This window comes from Enhydra lutris, unplaced genomic scaffold, assembly GCF_002288905.1.
Source record: "Enhydra lutris kenyoni isolate GAN:26980312 unplaced genomic scaffold, ASM228890v2 scaffoldscaffold5, whole genome shotgun sequence".
Taxonomy (NCBI): domain Eukaryota; kingdom Metazoa; phylum Chordata; class Mammalia; order Carnivora; family Mustelidae; genus Enhydra; species Enhydra lutris.
In genome coordinates this window covers 20,433,158-20,456,403 of record NW_019154089.1, presented here as the reverse complement: position 1 = coordinate 20,456,403, position 23,246 = coordinate 20,433,158, and the positions used below count along the sequence as shown (strand labels likewise).

At 36.4% G+C, this 23,246-nt stretch overlaps 1 protein-coding gene across 2 annotated transcripts; it reads right to left on the bottom strand.

The window, feature by feature from the left end:
- Positions 1-22,843, bottom strand: LOC111141136 (pantothenate kinase 3). Of its 2 annotated transcripts, XM_022493482.1 has the most exons (7): positions 22,694-22,843; positions 13,600-13,952; positions 10,846-11,099; positions 8,697-8,873; positions 7,896-8,019; positions 6,301-6,424; positions 1-5,353 (listed from the first exon to the last, which is right to left on the bottom strand). In XM_022493482.1, exons 1-6 carry the CDS (start codon positions 22,719-22,721, stop codon positions 6,302-6,304), a joined length of 1,059 nt encoding a protein of 352 aa, XP_022349190.1. In that variant the 5' UTR covers positions 22,722-22,843; the 3' UTR covers positions 1-5,353; position 6,301. The 2 variants fall into 2 exon arrangements, with proteins under 2 accessions (XP_022349190.1, XP_022349191.1); XM_022493483.1 differs by lacking the exon at positions 8,697-8,873 and having other exon boundaries at positions 5,296-5,353.
- Positions 22,844-23,246: the final 403 nt, after the last annotated feature.

The window sequence follows — 23,246 nt, the reverse complement described above, 5'->3', positions numbered from 1 at the left end:
AAAAAAAAAAAGTCAGCAATATCTTAGAATTGAAATTCAGTTGCATATTTTATACAATTCAAAACCTTGAATTTTAACTTCATTTACTCCTTTGAAAAATATATTCCTCATTAGTTCTTTTAAACACAAAATTAGTGGCAGCTGCAGCAAAATGACTGAAAATTTAAAAGAAAAATAATCTCTTTACCCAAAGAGCCAGAATATAAAGACTTCTAGATTTTTTTTTCTTAAGGAAAAAAAAATTTATCCCCTCAAACACATCATTCAGCACAACTATTTAGTACTTGAAGTCCCAGTATCAACTCACTGCTACATTTATTTTAATAAGCTAGGAATGTCAGAACCACGTACAATCTTTTTATCCTCAATTCTAAGGATAAAAGTATTTCAAGTCTTTGTATTTGATGTAAATGACTAGAACACATGATATTTCAATTCACTTGAAGGTAATTAAAATTGTTTTATAAATTTCTTTACAAAATGTGTTTGACAAAAGCAGTAAGTAATTCCTGGAGGGGTTTATTCCGTATCTGTTCCTACTCAAAATGACCAGAAAGAAGAAACAGCTTAAAGAAAAGGGCCACTAAAAATCCCAAATATATTTACTATTCAAACATACATGAACCTACCAGGAATTTTCTTTTTGTACAATGGAAAAGCTGTAATAATGTCCACATAATTTCAAATTTAACACAATAAAAATTCCAGATACTTCCACAGATTAAAGTGGACACACACACATACACACTCTTTAATAATATATATATAAACCCCCTCCTATTACTTTAACTACTTGGCCATCATAGGCAAGAACATAGCATTACGAGAGAGTAACTAATACCATTCTACTGGTTTGGTGAGAATCCAGAATCTAGTGCCTCTATCAACATATACAAATCAAATTAACGCCAAAACAGGACACAACATATCTGAACATTTTAGTCTTTCCAAATGCAGCCATGAATGGAAAAACTTTTTTCAGAATCCTGATGATAACGGAGTCGTTTCCCATTGTAATAAACCAATTCCCTCATTTTATAATGAAAGAAAATAACATTCAAAGAATTTAGACCAGTGGCTGGCACTATTTCTAATATAATACCAAGTTATGATCCCATATCCACCGAATACAAAAGCAATAGAGACTTCTCTGAGAAGTCTTTTTGGAAGTGGAAACTACTCAGAATTTTAGATAGGGTCAAAAAGCTGGGGTGATTTATTTTTTATACCACCATCATTTTTATTAGGCTATTAAAAATACCTTCAAGGAAGAAAACAAAATTACATCTTTTGGTCTTTGATTATTAGGCTCAGTAGAAATTATAAGACCACTACTAACTTAAATATTGAAAACAGGCAGTAATACAGATAAAGCACATTATTTTCTGAGGTTATCTGATGACATAAAGTTGGCTGAATTCCTTCAGTATTAGAATAAAACCCACATTTAATAAACTTATTAGGAAAATAGGACATCAATGACATTTCCTGGTAAATCATCTTAAATAAGGTCAAAGAGTATTATAAAAAGGGAATATATTTCTAGTATTTTGCTTATACATACCACAAAACAGTGAGTTAAATGCTAAATAAAGCACACTCATTTATTTCTGATTATCCTTTAAACAGTTTTTACATGGCTTTAAATAAGAAAGGATTTCTAAACTATATTTTCTCAAATGCAATAGACTAAAAGGCATAAAGTGCTCAAAAGAAAAAAAAGATACACTACAAAATACGAACATTTTTTGCATATAGAAAGCAGAGTGGTTATAAAGGATATCTGGGAACTATTGCCTTCCTAAGCTTTCCACAAAGAATGCAACCTTAGAAAGGCAAGATGTGACAGACTGCTCCTACAAGGCAAAAGTTCCATCGGATATAGAGGAAAACCTTTCCCTTTAGCTGCATCATTTTTCTTACAGAAGTGGGACTTTCAGGAACTAGTACCTAAAATACAGTAATCACATTTGCATGCAAAGGAAAAAACTCAAGAATCTTTACAGAGTCTAATATTTGGCAGACTCTGAACCTCTTGAAAGACTGTCAATGGCCATGTATATTACTGGCAATGGCACTGACTTAACCCAAATGAAAAGCCCACCTATTCAGAGTAGCTGAAAAAGGAATACCCCTGTTGACAGGCAAGCCAGTCTAATATAACGTCTGGGGAAACTGGGTATAGAATTGAACGCCATTAGCTCTAAACGTCTCTAGTTTAGCAAAACAACTTTTTTTTTGGGAGGGAGGTGTTGGTGGTGCAAAGTTCTAGACCTTGTGTTTTTCATCAAGCCCAAGACAACTTGATAGTGCTCTTTGTATCTGAAAGTATTCTACCATTCTAAAGAATGGAAATTAAATCCAAAAGTTGTAAAGAAGATTCTCTGTGTGTACAGAATTCAAGAATTAAAAGGGTCTCTTTTTAGTCCTTTAAAATTGTCTTCTCAAAGTTCAATTAGGTAAGGTTGGGGGAATTTAAGTCACTGGAATCATCGTATTTGTTTCAGTGAAGAAAACCGACATATTAGAGATTGCTGATGCCAGTCAGGATGGGTCTTGGGCAACTTTATCAGTATCACTGGAAAAATGATACACAGTATGATGAAATGGCAGGATCCAAAGTAAGACATTTTTGGATTGGTCAGAAATACAGCTAGTCTGTGTAAAATAAACTAGCCCAAATGAGCTACTTCTTTATCTCCTTTTGTATTAAAAAAAAAAAAGTTCCCACATTTTCCCATAAAAAATAACACTTCCCATATCACCTCTCAAAAATTCTTTAAAAACCCTTATTCATAAAGTTTTATTTTTAATATTCATAAAGTTTTAATGGATATACAATAGTGTTCATTTTTAAGAGCTAGTTCTGGACTGCACTGTCTAGTACCGTAGCCACTATCCAAACATGGCTCTTGAGAACTTGGAATGTGGTTAGCCTAAACTGAGGTGTGTCCTGTTTAAATATACACTGGTTTTAAACACAAAGTTGAAAAAAAAATACAGTATCTCCTTAACTTTTTATAGAGATTGTATGCTGAAATGGTGACATACCAGATATACTGGGTTAAATAGACATATATAATAAAAATGATTTTCACCTCTTTCTTTTTACTTTTTAAATATGCCTACTAGAAAATGTAAAATTACATATGGCTTACACTTCATGTTCTTAAACTGTACAGTCTATTTCTATTATAGAACTTTGAGGCATTATGCTGATTGGGCTAAGAACTAAATCTGTTTACCACTGTATGCTTATAAAGAATTTTGTGAGATTGTAATAAAAAACTAAAATCTTGGCAGTCTTTATCACAACTCTGTGTTCACACTTATTCCAGTAATTCTTGATTATACATGAGAACAGCCAAGAACAAAAGTGGTGAAATGGTTGTTCACTACATATGCATTTTAACAGGTAACTTCAGTTTCAAAGGACATAAAGTAGGAATCACGTCCCTAATTAACCAAAGCACTGATCAAATTAACTTACATGGACTCCGACCATTCTGTTTCTTTCTTAAAGACAGCCCCATGCTATGGCTGCTAATACAGTTTGCCATGAACATGAAATTATCATTTAAAAACAAAAACGTTTTGTTCAAATGTCCAAATCACAAAATTTTAAAATAAACTGAACACATGGCTTTTTGTAGTGACAGAGATAACTAGCCATAACAATGGAAACATTAAAGTAAGAAACATTTAGTCATTGTAGGTTTTCAAAGTGACTTACTGACCTGACATGAATTCCAAGTTCCAAATATTCTAAATTCTAAAAAATTACCTTACATGCTTTTCTCTCTGAATATTCACTCCTATTATTCATACCTTCATGCTTTTAGATAAATAAAACAGAATTTTAAACATCTGAGCATGAAACTTTAAAACTATAAGGAGAAATGTCTTTATCAAGCACCTCTACTGCAAACTGTTCTTTATGGAGCAAAATTATGTTCCATAAAAACATATTAATACTTCTTTCTTCCTGTAAACAATTTTTAAGCTCTTCAAGGCATATCCACACTTACTAGTAATTTAAGGACGTGAATATTTTTCCCAAGTCTACTTCTTAAACCAATTAAGTAACAGGTTTGAACAACTTTGCTGAACTAGACCTCCAAAAATGTTACTGCCAAAGTAAATATCTGAAAAAAAATTAGTAACATTATAAAAAATGACTTCAAAATAGAGCACAAATTCCAAGGCAAAAGGATTTACAAATTCTGGAACTCTAATGCCTTTATTACCAGAATGTATAAAACACTGATCTTTTCCTAATTCTGCAATACTGCTCTCAGACCCCTACAGTTTCGAAACAACTCATCTTTTAGATTTCCATGAGCTCTCTTTAGAATAAATGTGATTTTTGTTGCTGTTCATAATAAAGTCTCTAACTTTGAAGTTTCAGACCTAATTAAACAGAAATGACTAAGTTCAGGCCCAAGATAATGTGGTACGGAAAGAGCACAGGTCTCTATCAATGCACACAAACCATATTCTATTAGTATAGTCCTGGGACCACATTAAATGGATTTTCAAATAGGTAATTAAGTCTCTAATTAAAAATTACAAAACATTTTAAAAATATAATGATTAACATAAAATACAGAAAGTGCAATTTTCACCAATTATGTGATTTTCTAGGACTCATCTTAAAATTCAGGCTAATATTTAACAATAGTATTTCAATTAAATTATGGTGTTTGAAAGAGCTTATACTTTGGGAAGAGATCACATAAACATGCTTTTTTGGTGGGAGAAATGTTGAGAAAACTGCAATAATGAGTAATTCATACTGCCTTACCATTTCTAAAATCACATCAAAACGATCATCTTTGATAGCCATACAGGGTATGTTACTGCCCATTTACTAGTAACCAAGACACGTAAGAACACACTTGTAACAAATACTCAGATCCAATTATATTTATGAGCTAAACATTTCAGAGACTTTAAGATTTGTGTTTGAGTATACAGTACTGAAATAGTTGGCTACATAAAATAAATAGAAAATCTTCTGAGAGGAAGCTCAATAATTAGAGGCGGTATTGCATTTTAAGGATTTAACACTGGATATATACAGAAGGGAAAGCATTTCAATGAGAAATACTTCACATGTTACCGTGCTCCTTCTTTTAATATGGCAACTCGGGGCAGCTTACCATCTTGACATTTAAAATTAACAGGAATAGTGCTACTCTGTTATCCTTTGGTTCCCAGTGACAAATAATGCAGTAATAATGCCTCTGGTTTTCAGTTCCTCATGGATGACATTTTTTAGTAGAGAATAACCTGATGCCTTTTAGCTGAAATTTGGCAGTCCAAGAAGTGCACCAACTGCTCCAAAGTATCCCTGCATAATTTTAAAACAATTATTAAAGCAGTTCAGCTTTTAAATTAGCATATGATATTAACAACTACTAGGAACAGATATTTATATATGATCTATTTAAGAACTCTTACTCAGAAACCTATTTCTGTTTTGTAAGCTAGTATTTGAAAAACATGAAATACATAATTTTAAAGTGTGGCTTACAGACACTGAAAAGCTTCTACAGAGAGCCATTACTACAATTTTAAGCCCCTCTCCTCTTTCTTCAGTACAATTCTTTTTGTTCCACCTGCCACTCTCCTGGCATCCAGCATGGCATGTGGAGCCTGCACAGCAGTACACCGTAGAGAGAGCAGTGACAATGAAACATAAACAAAAGAGAGTACTCTTATTCTGTGTTATCAGAATTATTAATATGTCCATCTGACCAGAAACAAAACAATTCAAGGTAAATTGACTTAATCCAAACCATTATATGAACTGACAATTTCAGACCAGAATAACTGGATGCAATGAATGAACAGGAAAAAAGTCCTAAAGAATGATCTCCAAAATTTTAACAATGGTCCCTCTGGAGGTAGGGGGTGAGGTTGTGGTGGGGGGATTAAGGAGGATTTTCATTGCTAAACTATTTATTTTTGTGGTGTTCACATTTGTTATCTCAGGGGAGAGAAAGAGAAAAGAATACAATTTAACTAAGTACACTAACAGCTCCAATATCTAAGGAGCTCACAAGATCTAATATCACTCTCTCTTGGTCAGAGGAAGTGGGAAACTCCCTGTTAATGGGATGCCTACCAGGTTACAGTAAACCCTATCCCCCCAACTCAAACTGAAATGAGAGACTCAATATACTATTTATGTAAATCAGTTTTATACTTATGAGTACACAGTAAGAAGCAACATATGAAACCTGTATATAAAAGCATGCTGTTAAAATTCACAAAGCATTTATTTTCCTATCATACCTCATGCTCTAGAAAATGCTTTCAGTTGACCTTTTGACCAATAATCCAGTGCATATGCCAAAAGTTTCATTGAGAGAGTATTGACACGTAAAAAGTTCCCAACAAAGACAACTCGGTTTATTTTCTAAAAGAAAAGAACAAAGAAAATGAGTTGAAATAAAAATTATCAAGTAGAATTTATAATACAGAAAATCTCTACTTTAAGATTCCACTCACTAATATGGTTCCATAGATAACTTGAAGGTAATCTTATATGCAGGAACTGGTGTTTCAATCTTTCTACTCACAATAATATAATGAACTTTTGAGCGTACATTTTCACATACTGAGTTTGGTTAGTGTAAACTATGGCCCTTAATTATTGTCAGGTGGCTGGTGAAAATCTAGATCTATAGGGCAAAGAAAAAAGGTTCCAGATTATTGTCAGCCCCCAAAAGTGAAATATTCCCTAAACTTGGGTTAAAACATCTGCTAATGGCTCCCTTAGCTAACTTACTACACTGTTATTGAGAAACTTAGAATCCTGGATTTAAACAGAATAATTCAAAGAATTAATTTGGGTCTTTTCACAGATGTTCTCTGCTGGAGCTTCTCTTTCCCCAAATATCTGCATGCTGATTATCTCACCTCCTTTCAATATTTATCCAAGGGTTACATTTTCAATAAAGCCTTCCTTCAACAATCCAATTACTCAGCAGTTTGTTTTCTGCTGGTCTACTCTCAATTCTCTTTATCATATTTAATGATTTTCTTTTTTAAAAAATAGCATTTATCACCAAATACACACTGAAAATTTGTTATATCACTAGAATGGATGAAGTTGCATAAAGTCACAGACCTTTGTTTTTTTTTTCACCAATGTATCCCAAGTGCCTAGAACAATGCCTGGCATATGGTACTCTCTAAAATACTTCATGAATAAATGAATGAACAAATGAAGGGTTCCCTCAAAAAGTAAAATTCCCAATTCATTTTAAGTATTTGATATTTACAAAAATTAAATAGGTAAATACATCTATTACATGAAGACAGAATGATATATATAATCTCCTTCAAATAAAAATAACCCAACAATGAAAGTAAATAGAGTACATGCTTTTCGTTAAGTACATCATTCAAAGTTCAGGTGAAGAACAAGTCTCAATGCCTTCATAGCCCTGTACAATGCTGCTTGATCCATATGCAACAAGGCAGCACTGTAAAGAAGCCAAAGGCAGTAAGAAAACTAAGCACCTCGCTAATCATATTTAACATTAACAGCAAAAAACACCCTTTTCAATAATTAGTTACTTCAGAATCATCCTGTTTGGAAAGATTTTTCTTTTCTATCTTCAAGAAACTTAGGTTGTATATTTCTGAAAAAGTTTCTAGATAAAATTGAAAATGTAAATATTTCTTTGTTCTATTTCCAATTTGAATTATCTGCTACTTTCTTAAAAGTAACGTAACAATTAGGTACACATGGCATATACAGCTAAGCTTTGGGATTTAACAGAGATCTCAATTCTATAGGTCTCCTTAAGGAACACAAAGAAGCCCTGCTGCATGTACATGAAGCGCCAATCCACATTTTTCGAATAGTTAATTTTTTTTACCTCATTAACAGCACACATTCGTGCCACAGAACCAATGTTATTCGTGATAGTAACTAAAGTAGCTCTTGCTAGATCTTCTTTACTAACAGATTCTCGCTTCTCCTTATAAATCATATTCCCAAAACTGCAGAGAAATGAAAAACAAAATCCTGTTGATTATAAGCAACATTTCATATATTTCTGGAATTTATCCTACAGATAAATTTACACAAGTACAAAATAAGGTATATAACAAGGTTACTGACTGACCCACTGAACTACACATAGCAGAATACTGGATAGCACCCTCAAACTCGGATAAATTCACACAATAAAATACCAAGAGGCTGTTAGTAAGGGAGGGAGGGTAGGAGGGTGAGAGGTAAAGGAAGAGAATGGGGAGGGAGAGAGAGAGAGACAGAAAAGGAGGGAGGGAGAGAGGGAAGCTGGCAGAGAGACTAGGATATATTGCCTACTGACTTCTTATTGTATTTTTTTTTTTGAAGATTTTACTTATTTATTGAGAGAGCAAAAGCGAGAGAGATCACAGAGGGAGAGGGAGAAGCAGACTTGCTGGGGAGCAGAGAGCCCAACGCAGAACTCAATCCCAAGACCCTGAGATCATGATCTGAGCTGAAGGTAGAAGCTGAACCAGCTGAGCCACCCAGGTGCCCCCTTAATGTGGATCTTATTTTTAAACTACATGAACGTTCAAAACTTGGAACCTAACGTGGTAAGAGTAAGCCCCCAACAACTTCCTGATATGTTGCCTTCTAAAACCTAAATAAACAACTTTAATTATAATATAAATATTAAACTTACCTAGATGCTACAGCCCAACCTGGCAGACCGAATCTTTCATAATCTCCTCCGTAAATGTCACGGACCAGCTTGTCAGCTTGGGTGCTGTCACCTTTGGATGCCATTTCAAGAGCCTCTTCAAAACTTTCACAGCCAGTCAATAAACAGCATAAACCCAGAAAGGTACCCCCTCCAAGGCTTTAAAAAAAAAAAAAAAAAAGAACACTAAGTAAGTTACATTTACACACTGTATTCTTCCTCCAGAGTAAAAAGGTGGAATATCCATGTAATTAATAAACACAAATAACGAACACACTGCTAATATCAAGTGCTGAAATAGCAACATAATGAAGGTAAGAAAAATGCCAAACCAAACTTGTTAGATGAAAAAATAAAGCATGGCGGGGGGGAACAGTTGGTGATAGCAACAAAAAGGCAGAAAGAGATTAACTTCTAATATCTTTACCCAATTCCTTAAACTTTGTAACTGCTAAAAATAAATGCTTTTACATGTGGGGGAAAAAAGCAGTAAGTGTTAAAAATTAGTACCATATAAATTAAAAGGAGAAAACTTTTAACTCCAAAGAATAAATGGTTTCCAGGAAAGGATTTAGTGAAAGGCCTATTTACTTGGTCTGACAAGGCTGAAATCAATTCAATGTGACACATTAGCATTTGAAATAACCCAGAAATGAATATGGTGAGAAAATTTATGTTAGGCTGGTCAATATATTGATGACAAAAATTTACTTGCTTCTATTATTCTTTTGGGTATGCTGATTAAAATGAAATCCCTAAAATAAAAATCTTTGCTCCCCAGTCTCTCCTAAATTTCTAACAGACTCCATCTATCCCTGATCACTGCTGGAATTTAGTTAATGGACTGAATTTCTTTTAGAACTGATTGAAATAGGTAATATTTCCCTGTAATTCTTTGGCTCAGAGTTACAGTAGAGGTAGATTTTTAGCCACCAGAGTGATAAAATACTAATTAAATTTAAGTATCACTTTGGGTGCCTGGCCAGCTGAGTTGGTAGAGCACAAGACTCTTGATCTCAGGGTCTTGAGTCTTGAGCCCCACATGGATTAGAGTTTACTTAAAACAAAAAAATTTAAGTATCACTTTAATAAGAGTACTACTTTAAAACAGAAATGAGTTTTTTTCATATTCCCCAAATCTTTCTTCCTCAAATAATTAGAGGAGTTTCAACGCCCCCCCCCCTTTTAAAAGATTTTATTTTATTTGACAGAGAAACACAGCGAGAGGGAAACAAGCAAGGCGAGTGGGAGATGGAGAAGCAGGCTTCCCGCTGAGCAGGGAGCCCAATGCAGGGCTCAATCCCAGGACACTGGGATCATGACCTGAGCCAAAGTCAGAGGCTTAACGACTGAGCCACCCAGGAGCCCCAGTTTCTATCCTTAAAAGCTGATCAAGTACATGTATCAGAATCATAAAAACAATTATAAAACTTCATTTCACAATAATATTTCAGGCATTATAGAAACTCTTATGGGATATTTAAAAGATCCATGTTATCCCATAACGAGCTCATGTTAAATTCATCTTGTAAGAATTATTTCACTTGGTTGAGCATCTGATTGTTGATTTCAGCTCAGGTAATGATCTCAGGGTAATGAGACTGAGCCCTGCATGGGCTCCCTGCTCAGATGGAAGTCAGCTTGAGATTCTCTCTCCCTCTCCTCCCACCCCCCACTCTCTCAAATAAATAAAATAAATCTTAAAGAAAAAAAGAATTATTACAATGTTGCCCACTTAAATGTGAATCTAATTCAACCAGCATGCAAGCTGACCAGTGGCAAACTTCAGGCTTAAACAGATCTATATGACAGTGAAAAACAAGGAGAGGAATGAATGCTTTGGAAAACAGAAAAGTCATTGAAATCATTCTAGATAAAAATTCCCTCTTACAATTATGGCAATTTTGATGCCAACTGATGTTAAGCAAATATAAATATTTAATTATTTTAGTTTGAGTCTTTACATACATACCTTATAAAACATATTATTTGTGACACTCTAACTTTTACTTACATATCTACATTTTCTGCTACTGCACAAATGTCCCTTAGAGGCTAGCATTAAGATGATTTCACAACTTCTGGGTATAAAACAACATGAATGCTGCAATAAGAACAGAAAGGTCACTACCTTGTCCCGGTTACTCGTTTATAGTTGTCTTTGGAATGGACTGCTAAAATACTGACTCCTGAGCCAATGTTCACTATCAGCAGTGGATAGGGATCATCCAGGTTAAAAGGCATCTTTTGGCATCGCTCAGGTTCTGAGGCATTAGCAAAATAATAGCACTCTGCTTGTCCATTGAAACTGACAGAATCTATATACAGCAAGCCCTTTACAAGGCAGTCAAGTTCATCCAGTTTGTGCAGGTGGAGGTTTCCAATCTATAAAAAACACCATAGAAGTTTTATAAAGTGAACAAGGGACAGTATTCAAAATATGACTCAAATGCACTGTATAATTTTCATGTACTTTATAAAACTTCAAAATCATCTATGACCCATACATTTTCACTTGTTTTGTTTCGTGTCAGAATCTCTTAGTCCAGTGGTTCTCAGTGATGGTGGTATTACCTCTGGATACATTCTGGGAATTTTTAGGGATATTTCAGTTTTCACAAAGATGGAGAGGAGGACAGGACCAAACTAACATACAGTGGGAAGGACTTGGGATGCCAGATACCTGCAATGGGTAGGGCAGTTGTGCAGAAACAACAAATTATCCCATTCTTGCCTAATCTTTGAGCCTTCTGACATTTTTTAAGGAAGCAGCAAGGAAATTTGTTTGTAATTATCAGAGCCTATGGAATCACAAAGTATTCTTCATCTGGCTTTAATATATATATGCTAAATTTGCTAGGAATGCAACCACCATTTAAACTGAGGAAATAACAGACGTTTTTATTGCTTGGAATTTTCCCAAGTGTTATGTCACAAACAGCAATAGCATTTATGGTACCAGATTTTCCTAAAAATACCGTATCAATCTACCAGCATTTGTGGCTTTAGAATTCATGGTGAATTTATGTTTAAGTGCCAGCATCTAACTATCTCATTATGCCCTCTCATGTGATCATACCAGAGAATCTACCCATTTTCTAAATACCTTCATTTCCTTCCTCTATGTTATAGTTTGTGTAACTAGTTTGAAATTTATTAAAGTCATTTCAGGTTAGTAAAGAATTTATTATAAACTATTTGTAAAAAAGATCTTAGCTTAGAGATCACTTCTTCTGGGAAGCCTTCGTTCTCCAGAACTTGTTAGGTAACACTACTCTGGTGTTCCCATGACCCTGCTTTTCATAGCAATACTATTAATTATAACGCACTGTACCTTTACTTGTAACCCACTGATCTGTGTGGTCTAGATACTGCACTCTTTCAAAGCTAAGACTGTGTCTTATTCCCAGCTGAGTTCTGTGTCTAGCATAATACCAGACACATACTAAGTGCAAGTATTAGCTTAATAAATGACTGAATATTAATATAAACAGTTATTACAGAACTTCATCACTAGAAAATATTGATACTACTGGGGCACTTGGGTGGCTTAGTCAGTTAAGCGCTGGCCTTCAGCTCAGGTTGGGACTGAGCCCTGCGTATGGGCTCCTGCTCAGCATGGAGTCTGCCTCTCCCTCTGCCCCTTCCCCTGTTCATGCTCTAATACATTAAAACACACACACACACCTTAAAAAGAAAAAAAAAAAAAAAAGAAAAATATTGATACTTCAATGGCCAGGTAAAAGCTAGCTTCAAAGATGCCACTTCTGGTAAGAATTCTGGCAAACACTAAATATCACATGTTCAAGCAAACTAGTCTCAAATTTATGAAACTTATGTTAAAATTACTCAATAAATTGAATACAAATTTAGACTTTTCAACTATCCCGTAATTTAAGGGTCTCACTTATGTGAGCCATATAAATCATCACTTATGTTCTATTAACAGAACTTAAGAAATTAAATGGTTCAGATGCATATTTTCAAAGAAAATAAATTTTAGTAGCCCCAAATGCCAACATTCTAAACTTTATTCTACTGGAAAGGACTAGAAGCTTGACAAACCCCCAGTAGCACTTAAATCAGTTTACATAGTCCTCTTGCCATATCCAAATGACCCCCTTTGAGATAGGAACATGGTAAGGTTGGTGGATAAAAACAGAAAAAAGGGTAATGGGGACTCTCAATCAATGTCTACTTAATCAAAAGACACTGGCTTCAGCAGATTTATTTATTTTTTGGTGGGGGGGGGAGGGAAAGAGATGGCCCTGGGACAAAGTACTGTATGGATAATACATAAAAGCAATGCAAACACAGGGCAAGGCAATAATAGTGAAAATAATTCAAACACCACTTATATTTGGCTTTGTATACTGCCAAATTCACTGACATGAACCCTTTTACTGTAGCTTTATAGTAGTCCCTAAACTTAGCAGGTTTTACCAAATATTATGGACAATAAGCCCAAATCTGGACAATTTTCTACTCAGCCCACGAAGGTAATAATTAAGGGCCCCAGGTGAAAAGCTGGTCATGAATACATACTTCCTCCAAACCCAGCATGGGGAACTTATCTAGGAAGCATGCTAGATATAAACAGCCTTGTATTTTAAAAATTAAAGAGGGGGTGCCTGGGTGGCTAAGTGGGTTCAGAGTCCAACTCTTGGTTTTGGCTCAGGCCATGATCTCAAGGTTGTGAGACTGAGCCCCGTGATGGGCTCCATGCTCAGTGCAGAGTCTGCTGGTCCCTCTCCCTTGGCTCCTCAACCCCACCCCTCCTGCCACACACACTCTCTCAAATAAATCAATCTTAAAAAAAAAAAAAAAAATGAGAGAGAAAGAGAGAGAATGAGTAACAATTTTGGGTTTTGAGTAAGATACCTACTGTGCGAAAATCTTCTTCAAACTTGTAAGCACCACCTCCTGTAGCACATAGCACCGTGTGTAATGTTGAGAAGTTTTTATCTCTTCCCATTTGAATAAAAGTAGGCAGGTCGTGGGTTGGAAATCTGATAAAGTGCAAGTTCCCTCTTCGCCCAAAAAGTGTTAAATCCTTCAGTTCAAGATGTACATCCCGAATACCAGTGGATCCATATGCTACATTAGAAGTCAAATATTTCCGGATACTTTTTAAGCTCTCAACTTCTTCTTGCTCTTCCTCTGCTGTGATATCAATAGGTTCAAAATATGAGAGCTTTACTAGAGTCCCCCCAATGTCCATGCCAAACCATGGGAAAGCTGTGGATAAAAAAACATACATATATATCAACTCTAGAAATGCAAATTAGGAGCTAGTTAATTATCCACAAACATCATATATCCTGAATTATGCAGTCAATATTTTTGGGGTTAGATGCTTCTTCTATATGGAACTCAAATTTTTCCCTTCAAAGTATTATTTTATAGTTTTCTAAAAACCTGTAACAAAGGCCCAGGGCCTTTATATTCCTGGTCAGGTAGGTATTCCTTTTCATTTATTAAATACTTACCATATGCCCCAAGGGATCAAGAAAAATTTGGACCAATTTTGTTTTAATAAATAGGTCATCAACTATGGCTTGATAATGTTTCTAGTAAGATTTTAATGTAATAAAATTGGCCTAATAATTACTTCAAGCAACCCAAGGGAAAAAGTACCTCCTTAAAAAGAAATCTTAGTCTTTGCTCATTAAACATTATATTTCTTTGGTACATCTAGTTAATAAAATTAGCTGTTAATGTTGAAGATAAGTCTACTTAGGCACATTTGGGCAGGCAGTTATATCATTTAGGTTTGGAACCTGGTGCTTTTTCACTAAATGTACTTACGTAACTTTGGAAAAGCCATTAAATTAAATTTTCTGAAACTAGTTTTTTTAAGGTCTGTTTCTATTCTCTGGGATCTTAAACAAAATGATAGAGACTCAAGAATAATTTAATACTTAAGATATACACATTACAGGTGCGTGGGTGGCTCAGTGGGTTAAAGCCTCTGCTTTGGGCTCAGGTCATGATCCCAGGGCTCCTGGGATCAAGCCCCCTATCAGGCTCTCTGCTCAGTGGGGAGCCTGCTTCTTCCTCTTCTCTCTCTCTACCTGCCTCTCTGCCTACTTGTGATCTCTGTCTGTTCAAATAAATAAAATCTTAAAAAAAAAAAGATATACACATTACTGAATACTTCAGAACAAAATGTATTTAACAGTTTATGTGTAAGTTGTCAAGGAAAACTAGTTCCCTCCAAAATCTGTTTCTTAAATATTAATATTTTATTTGAAATATGTGACTATTAGAAACCAGGTTCATACAATTCAACAAGAAAAGATTCTATATATTTCTCTATTTCAGAATTTATGTTTTCTGAAATTAGTAAATAATATTAAATGAGGAAGGAGTAGTTCTCATTATCTTCTCCTGGAGAAATAGTTCACTTGTCTTTTTTTTTTTTTTTTTTTTTTAAGATCACTTGTATTTGTATTTGAAACCCAATTTCCAGATTGGGTTTCCAGATCTACACTGAAGAGTATTAAAAAACAAACTTCTTTAAAAAAAAAAAAAAAAAAAAAAAAAGGTAAAATGACTTAAGACTATAATCTGAGGGGCAATAAGATCCGAACAGGCATAACACTTTTGTGTCACCTATAGATTTTTGTAAGTAACTAAAATATTAAAGAAACAGACTAAATTTTCTCAATTTTTAAATCCTTAGTAGCAAACAGCAATACTAACAGTTATAGAGGGGAAATTTACAGCAACTGTTTGCTTGGACAACCCGTTGAAGAAAAAACAATATGGAGTACCTCTACTGATCCAATAAATCAGAGATATCTTCAGAATTTTCCCAATCATAATTAGGACACTTTTCAGTGGACATTAGATAAAACATAGGAATGCTACTGGTATAACTGTGATTATTTTTAAGATTTTATTTATTTTAAAGAGAAAAGGCGGGGGCAAGAGTGGGGAAGGGCAGAGGGAGAGGGAAAAGCAGACACCTTGCTGAGCACGGACCCTGATACCATGTCCTAAGCCAAAGGCAGACACGTAACTGACTGAGCCACCCAGGAGCCCGATTTCTCTTATTTGTTGATGTTTGATTCTAGATTTCATGGGGACAGGTGTGCAAATCACTGTTCCACATAAAGTACATTTTGGGATAGAAGAATTTCTACAAGGTAAGATTTATTAAGCTAAAAACCTTTATTTTCCAAAATTAAAAATACTTTAAAAACTGTTTTAAGTTTATAGTTTTCCTTTCTATGTTTTTGTCAGGTGTCAAAATTTACAAATAAAAATATTACTTCAGAGCAAACTACAATGCTGCAAACATTACCGGGTTCAAAGTTCATGATATTTTTATTTTCAGTCAGAGTCCCTGTCTGCTCCCAGGTTTATAAATATGTGAAAACTGCTGTTCTTGAAAGAAAAAAACCCAATTAACATTTATGTGAAGAACTTTTAATTCTTACACGAAAACATAAATTAAGTTTCAAAAGGACCTTACTTAACATTTATGTGAAGACCTTTTAATTCTTTTTTTTTGGATTTTATTTATTTATTTGACAGAGAGAGATCACAAGTAGGCAGAGAGGCGGGCAGAGGGGGATGGGGAAGCAGGCTCCCCGCTGCGCAGAGTCCAGTGATGCGGGGCTTGATTCGAGGACCCTGAGATCATGACCTGAGCTGAAGGCAGAGGCTTAACCCACTGAGCCACCAAGGCACCCCAAGAACTTTTAATTCTTACATGAAAACATAAATTAATTTTCGAAAGGATGTTACAGCCTATGAAGATTATCTGAAGTTTATAGATGAAATACTGGAGAGTGATAAATTTTCTACTTTTCTAAAGCTATGCAGGAGCACCAAGGTTTTTGAGCCCAAAGGTCAAGGGCCAATTCTAATACCTAATTGTGGAGTAGGCAATAGAAAGGCTCACTGAATGAAATCCTGTTTGTGAGATCTAGGGTGCTCAAAAGTATTAACTAGTTCTTTCTCAGAGAAAACTACTGCTTAGATATAATTATAGTTAAATTGATAAGGAAAAATAAACAAAACCTTCCACTGCTTCTTCTTTTAAAAGGCTTTTGTTGAGGGATGCCTGGGTGGCTCAGTTGGTTAAGCATCTGCCTTTGGCTCTCAGGTCATGATCCCAGCCAGACTCCTGGGATCAGGTCCTGCATCAGGCTTCTTGCTCAGCCGGGAGCCTGCTTCTCCTTTGCCTGCTTTGCCTGCCGCTCCCTGTGCTTGGGCGCATGCTCTCTCTCTAACAAATACATAATATCTTAAAAAAAAAAAAAAAAAAAAAAAAAAAAAAAAAAAAAAAAAAAAAAAAAAAGAAAAAAGAAAAAAAAGGAAGGAAAAGCCTTTTGTTGATATATTTGCATGAAACAACCAAGCTTGTCCTATCTGAGAAAGAAAACTCCACACAGAAAGTAAAAAAAATTGTAAACAAAGCTATGTTTTATTATTACAGTATATCAAATCCCTCATTTCTTTTAAGTTACATTAATTACTGAAGAATACTCTAAGATATGTATGACATGTAACACATAAAGAATAACAACCACCAGCCTGGGGGGCTCAGTCAGTTAACGGACTCTTGGTTTCAGCTCAGACCATGATCTCAAGGTCGTGACTGAGCCCAGCACTGGGCTCTGTGCTTAGTGGGGAGTCTGAGTGAAGATTCTTTCTCTCTTTCTAAAATTAAAAAAAAATCTTTAAAAAAAAAAAAAAAAAAAAAAAAGAATAACCACCAACAACCACCACGAACTCATGAAACAGTATTACCATTCAATTTTAAATCTTTGTGTGACCCACTTTTGTAGACTGGACTACAGGAACAGAAGTTTCTATGAAAAAACTGCAAATTAAATTGGAAAAACTGTATGATTTCTTTAACAGTTATTGACTACAGAGGTCAGTTTTTAAAATTAAGAATGCAAAAAGCCCAAACTCATCTCACATCTAGCCTATGAGACACATTTGTTCTTTTAGTGCTGTCTGTTCTTAAGGGAAGGGTAACTAGAGATGCTATATTGTAGTCGAATTTCTCAGTGATCATGTGCCAACTAGAACATAACATGTGCTTTCTATTTCTTAGTAAATTTCAATTATGACCATTATCTACTTAAAATCAGGAAGGTAAGGATTGAAAGAAGTCAGCCTTGCCAGTGACTCCAAAGAAAAAAAAGTTGGTTAATAGCCACCTTTGGCACAGTGAGACATTTAACTTGGCAGAGTTCTGGAATTCATTTCCTTAAGCCAGAGGGGGAGAAAAAAAAAAATCACATTAAAAAAGTATGGGGACCCTCTCCCATGGGAGCCATGGAGGAGCAGAAACCATGGCTCTAGCAAACTGAGCAAACTGAGGCACAGCCATGGGCGCCTCACCAAGCACACCAAGTTTGTGTCGTCTCAGATGATGCCAGATGATCCCAGGTGTGCCATGTCGCCCCACATGAGCAGAATGTGCAAGGTCTCCAAGGACAAGTGCGCCCCCAAGTTCATCAAGAAAAGGGTGGTGACATACATCCGTGCCAAGAGGAAAAGAGAGGAAATGAGCAATGTCCTGGCAGCCAAGGGGTAAGAAGCAGCCAAGAAGGACTGGACCCCCTCCCCACTCTGTATATACTAAAGACTCTTTGGAACTTGAAAAAAAGGAAAAATTAATTTTTTCATTTTATTTTTAGGCACTCTCTACACCCAACATGGGGCTCGAACTCACAACCTGAGTTCAAGAGTCCCATGCTCTACTGACTGAACCAGTGAGGTGTGTCTCACAGAAAACACAAATTCTTAATTATGATCCACTTCTATCATTTAGTAAGTGGTCTGATTACTGATCTTTACATTTTCTAGTACATTAAAAAAAAATATTTTGTCACCGAAACAGGAGGGGGAAAGGGACATGGAGCTCAAACTTTATTTACAATTCTAAATATGAGGGAACTGTAAGGTTATTAAGTACAACCACAGGTCCACTAATAGATCATGAGTTAAGAAAAATACCAAGTTTCCTAAAAAATCAGGCAAGCATCTATACCGATAGTTTTGTTGCTTCTAGCCGAGACAGGTTAAAGGTCAGTCACCAGCACATAAGCAGGCTACTTACTGCATATAACGTCAACATTTTTTATTCTTTGATAATAAAACTCTCTACTGCCAAGGTGAAAATATGAACCAAAACACAGGTTTAAAAAGTAAAATACACACTTCATAAATACAACTGAGTACTTTTGATGATGGGAAATATGCACTGCCTTCTCCAGACTTTTCTAGAATCTATTTGGCGTTCAAAAAAAATAACAACTCCTATTCTGTTTCTCAGCTGAGCCTAACAGAGCTGTCAGTTGCCCATCAGTAACAAAACATCCAGAACTACCATAAGCATAAAGTGCTACCAAGAATTTTATCTTTCTTACCAGGTAGATTGTGTGTGAAGAAACCTGCCAAGTCCAATCCCCTTGATTATCTAGCAGAAGATACCTTGCCACGGGGCAAACTGTTGATTTCTAACAAAATATGTTATAAGAGTTTGGTGTCTTGCTAGATGTGAAGGGGTGGAGGAGAAACATTAAAGAACTGTTTAATTGCTACTGGCTCCATGCAGATTTCAGCCCAAAGGGATCCTATGCCAGATTTAATTCTTTAGCAGAAAGAGGGGCCAAATGATGAAAATGTTTAAAACATTAGTAGATTATTTTAAGAAACAAAATTCTAAAATGGGCATGTGCACAGGTAAATTCCAGGTATGCTTCAGTTCTTAGAAAAAAAGGCCATTAATTTTGCTTTTCCCGATAATCATTCCAACTAAAAATGCTGGTGTTTTGCAATAGACTAAGAAAATAACCATCTTCACACCTTTAGTATCATAATTCCTTAGAAGAGTGTTAGGTAAATATTTCTTTTTCCTTTGGTAAATTAGGTACATCCAAGGGAACACTAGAAACTATCACATTCAATTGTACTTCATTATCAACTGGAAGGGATAATTCTTTTTTTTTTTTTTTTAAAGTAGGCTCGACACCCAGCATGGAGCCCAACATGGGGCTTGAACTCACAACCCGGAGATCAAGACTCAGATGTTCAACCAAATGAGCCACCTAGGTGCGCATGGAAGTGAAGATTCTTAAGTAATGATTCAATTTACAAACAGGCCAATCAAATTATATAGAAGCAAAGGCACATATGCCATATAATTCTCTCTGCTCTTGACAAAAGCTTTAGGTAACAGCCTGGGTTAGCAAAGCAGAGACTCAAAAACCTTCATCTTATCAAATTAAAAAATGTGTCTTTTAGTATCATCGTGTTAATTAGGCTCCATGCCACAAAGGTAAGCAAAACAAAGGTTGAACATACCTTAAGACATCCCATCAGCTGAGGTACAAAGGAACCCATGATTGTTTGGCTTTTTAATATCTAATATTTAAGCAGTATGAAATACTTAAGTAAAGGTAAAGCAAACAAACACTGCCACTTTTCAGGTTTCCATATTTTCACAAGGAAAAATTTTTTACTAGGTTAATGTTTGACTTCATCCTTCCCTTAGAGTTGAATTAACACATACTTCCAATGCTAACCTTTTACTTATATTATACAGTCCAGCAGATGAAACTACTTCCTTTTCTTATTTTCTGGTTAAATACATGCATTTGATTTATAACCTCCTAATATATTAGTGATGTATCTAAAAGCAACGTTCTAACACTCAGGGGAATGTAAGAAAGTGTGAAGCCAAAGCTACTTGTTTAATACAGCAATGCATGTAAAGATAAAGCCTTACACATTGAAGTGCTCACTAAATTTATAATCACGAAAAACAAAACAAAACAGAACAAAAAACCCTACCCAACTACTCAAAAACAACACAAATATATTTTTAGGTAATCTGAGTGTTAATATTCCTAAAAACATTAGAAATAACACTCTCCAGTTACATATTTTATAATTTATAATGGAAATACTTCCCTCACAAAAACAAGATGTTCTTTACTTTTCGTATAAAGAACTAATGAAGCAGTAGTATCATCTTTTACACAAAAGAAACAGGAAATGTTACTTTAGACTTCTAAATCCTTTTAACTGACTAGTGTTTCAACATGACTCTTTCATCATTAATAGCCTCATAATGTAATAGCAAGTAACTTAAAAAAAAAAAAAAAAAAGGTGTTTTTGGGGCACCTAAGCAGCTCAGTTGATCAAGCATCTACCTTCAGCTCAGGTCATGATCTCAAGGTCCTGGGATGGAGCCCTGCATCAGGCTCCCTGCTCTGCAGCAGGGAAATCTACTTCTCCCTCTTCCCCCACTTGTGCACTGTCTCAAATACATAAATCCTTAAAAAAAAATTTTTTTTTAAAAGGCGTTCTTTTCTCAATCTAAAGTTTATTTAATAAACCTTTATATCTTTGCGGAAACACCTCTGACAGAGGTGGCATTCATACCTGATTACAAGTGTGACCAAATCCAACAAATCATATTACTATCATGGAAAAAAAGAAAATACCGTAAGAGTCTGCATATGAGCTTGTCATAGTTAAACTTATTTTACTAAATGGAACTTCTAAGACAAGCAGGGAAAATGTATGTGTTAAGGGAAGATGTCCAAGTGTTTTACATGACTGCATCTGTTCAAGATTAGTTTAATTCAGCAAATATAAAACAATTAGAAGTGGTTCTACAGTACTGTCATTTATTTAAGCCTTCACATCACTATTTTATAGGGTCCTTGAACAAGAACTCTAGTTATCACAAGAAATCATCATTAAAAAAATTTTTTTTCAGCAGGCAGATAAAACCCCCCAGACCAGAAAGTTTTTCTTCTCTAAGTATTTGGACTAACCTATCCCTTTGGGTGCAGAAAAAACACTGGACTACGAGGGAACCTCATTAGCAGAGTTGGTTGGTACTGCCTTGGAAAAGTTACTCTGAGGCTAAATAAATTCAACTCCCTCATCTGTAAAATTAAGACCAAACTATCTCACATTTAAATAACAATTAGTCGTTTTCAAAGTGCTTTGGTATGTTGCCTTTCTGGTGAGGTTACAAGAATGCTCAAGGGCCGGAAGGGAAGGTGTCAATGCTCCCTTTTATAGATTTCTTAGAACTCTAAGATCACATGAGACACTAAAAACTTAAATACCAATACAATTCTAAGATAAGCATGCTTCCCCACATTCCTGGTTCCTCTGGGAGAATATACTTACAAAGTATGAAAATCACAGTGAGTGATTAAATAAGCTATTTACAGGAGTAAAAGGTTTTTAAAAGGCTAATAATAAAAAGGAAAGGAAAACTGATCTCTTTTAAAACACGTGAGGAATGTTTTATTAAAAAGCACGTACAAAAATAGTCGTAGAAAAACCTCTAATAAGAGCATTCAACAAGGTGTTAATAGTGGTTAGCTCTGAGTGGCGGGAATACCCGTGATTTTTATCTTTTTTGTTTGTCTCTTCTTTTAAGCAAACACGACCTAGTTGTTATTCTAAACAAAAACAAGCCAAGGTAATTACCCACTGGTAGGTTACAGGCGGGTTTTAAAAAGATTCTAATTTTAACAGCAGTGACAACTCCCAGGAACACACCGGTATTTCAAGGACACAAGCGGGAAGCACAGCAATTAGTTTAAGAAAAAAAGAAAAAGGTGGCAAATGCCCCCACGCAAATGCCCCCCATTTTCAACCCGACTTCAGAGGAAGCTGGGGGAGTGGACTGGTAGCTCTAGCCTTGCCTGGCAAACACCGAATCAAAAATTCCCCCAAGCGCGTCCCAGATCTCGAGGAGGAAGTGGGAGGAAAGGGCCAGGGGGCGGCAGGCGTTCGTCACGCGCGCACAGGAGGATGGAGAAGGCGGCTCCATCCCGAGGCTGAAATGGTCCTTGCGCCCCCATCCCGTGCAGGGCGCCGGCGACGAGCGACAGGCCGGGAACGAGGCCGCTCCGTTAAGGCGCTTCTACACGGGGCCCAAAGTGCTCTCCCAACCCGGCGGGCCCAAGCCCTCATCTTACAGGGTTTCTTGGCATCCTTGATCTTCATGGCTTCTGCGGAAGGAACCAGGGGCAGGTTCGGACCCGGAGCACGCAGGTAGTGGCGGCGACTCTGGAGCTGCCTGGGCCGCGCGGGAAGGCCCAGCCGGTTCCTCCCCTCAGGCCGGGCGGGGCGGGCCTAGGGCGGGGCGGCGGCGCCTGAGGCGAGGCCCGGCCCAGGGGCGGCCTCCCCACCCCCGTGAGGGTGTGCCGGGACCGAGCGAGCTGGGGAAGGCCGCCGTCCTCGCCGCTCCGGGGCCCCCACCGCAGCCGCTCCAAACAAAAGGCCCCGGTCCCCGGAGCCGCCGCCGCCGCCGCACTAAGAAATAGCCCGCCCAGGCCGAGAGCCCACGTGACACAAGCTCCCCCTCTCTCCGCTCTTCGCGGGCTGTTGGGGATTGTAGTTCTCCGGGTCCTGACGCCTTGGTCTTTGGCTGCAGCTGTAGGGTCGGACTACAAAGCCCAGGATTCGTCGCGGTCCCTCCTTTGAGGCCCCTCCACTTCCGGAGATCGCCTCAGCATGGTCCCAGAGAGA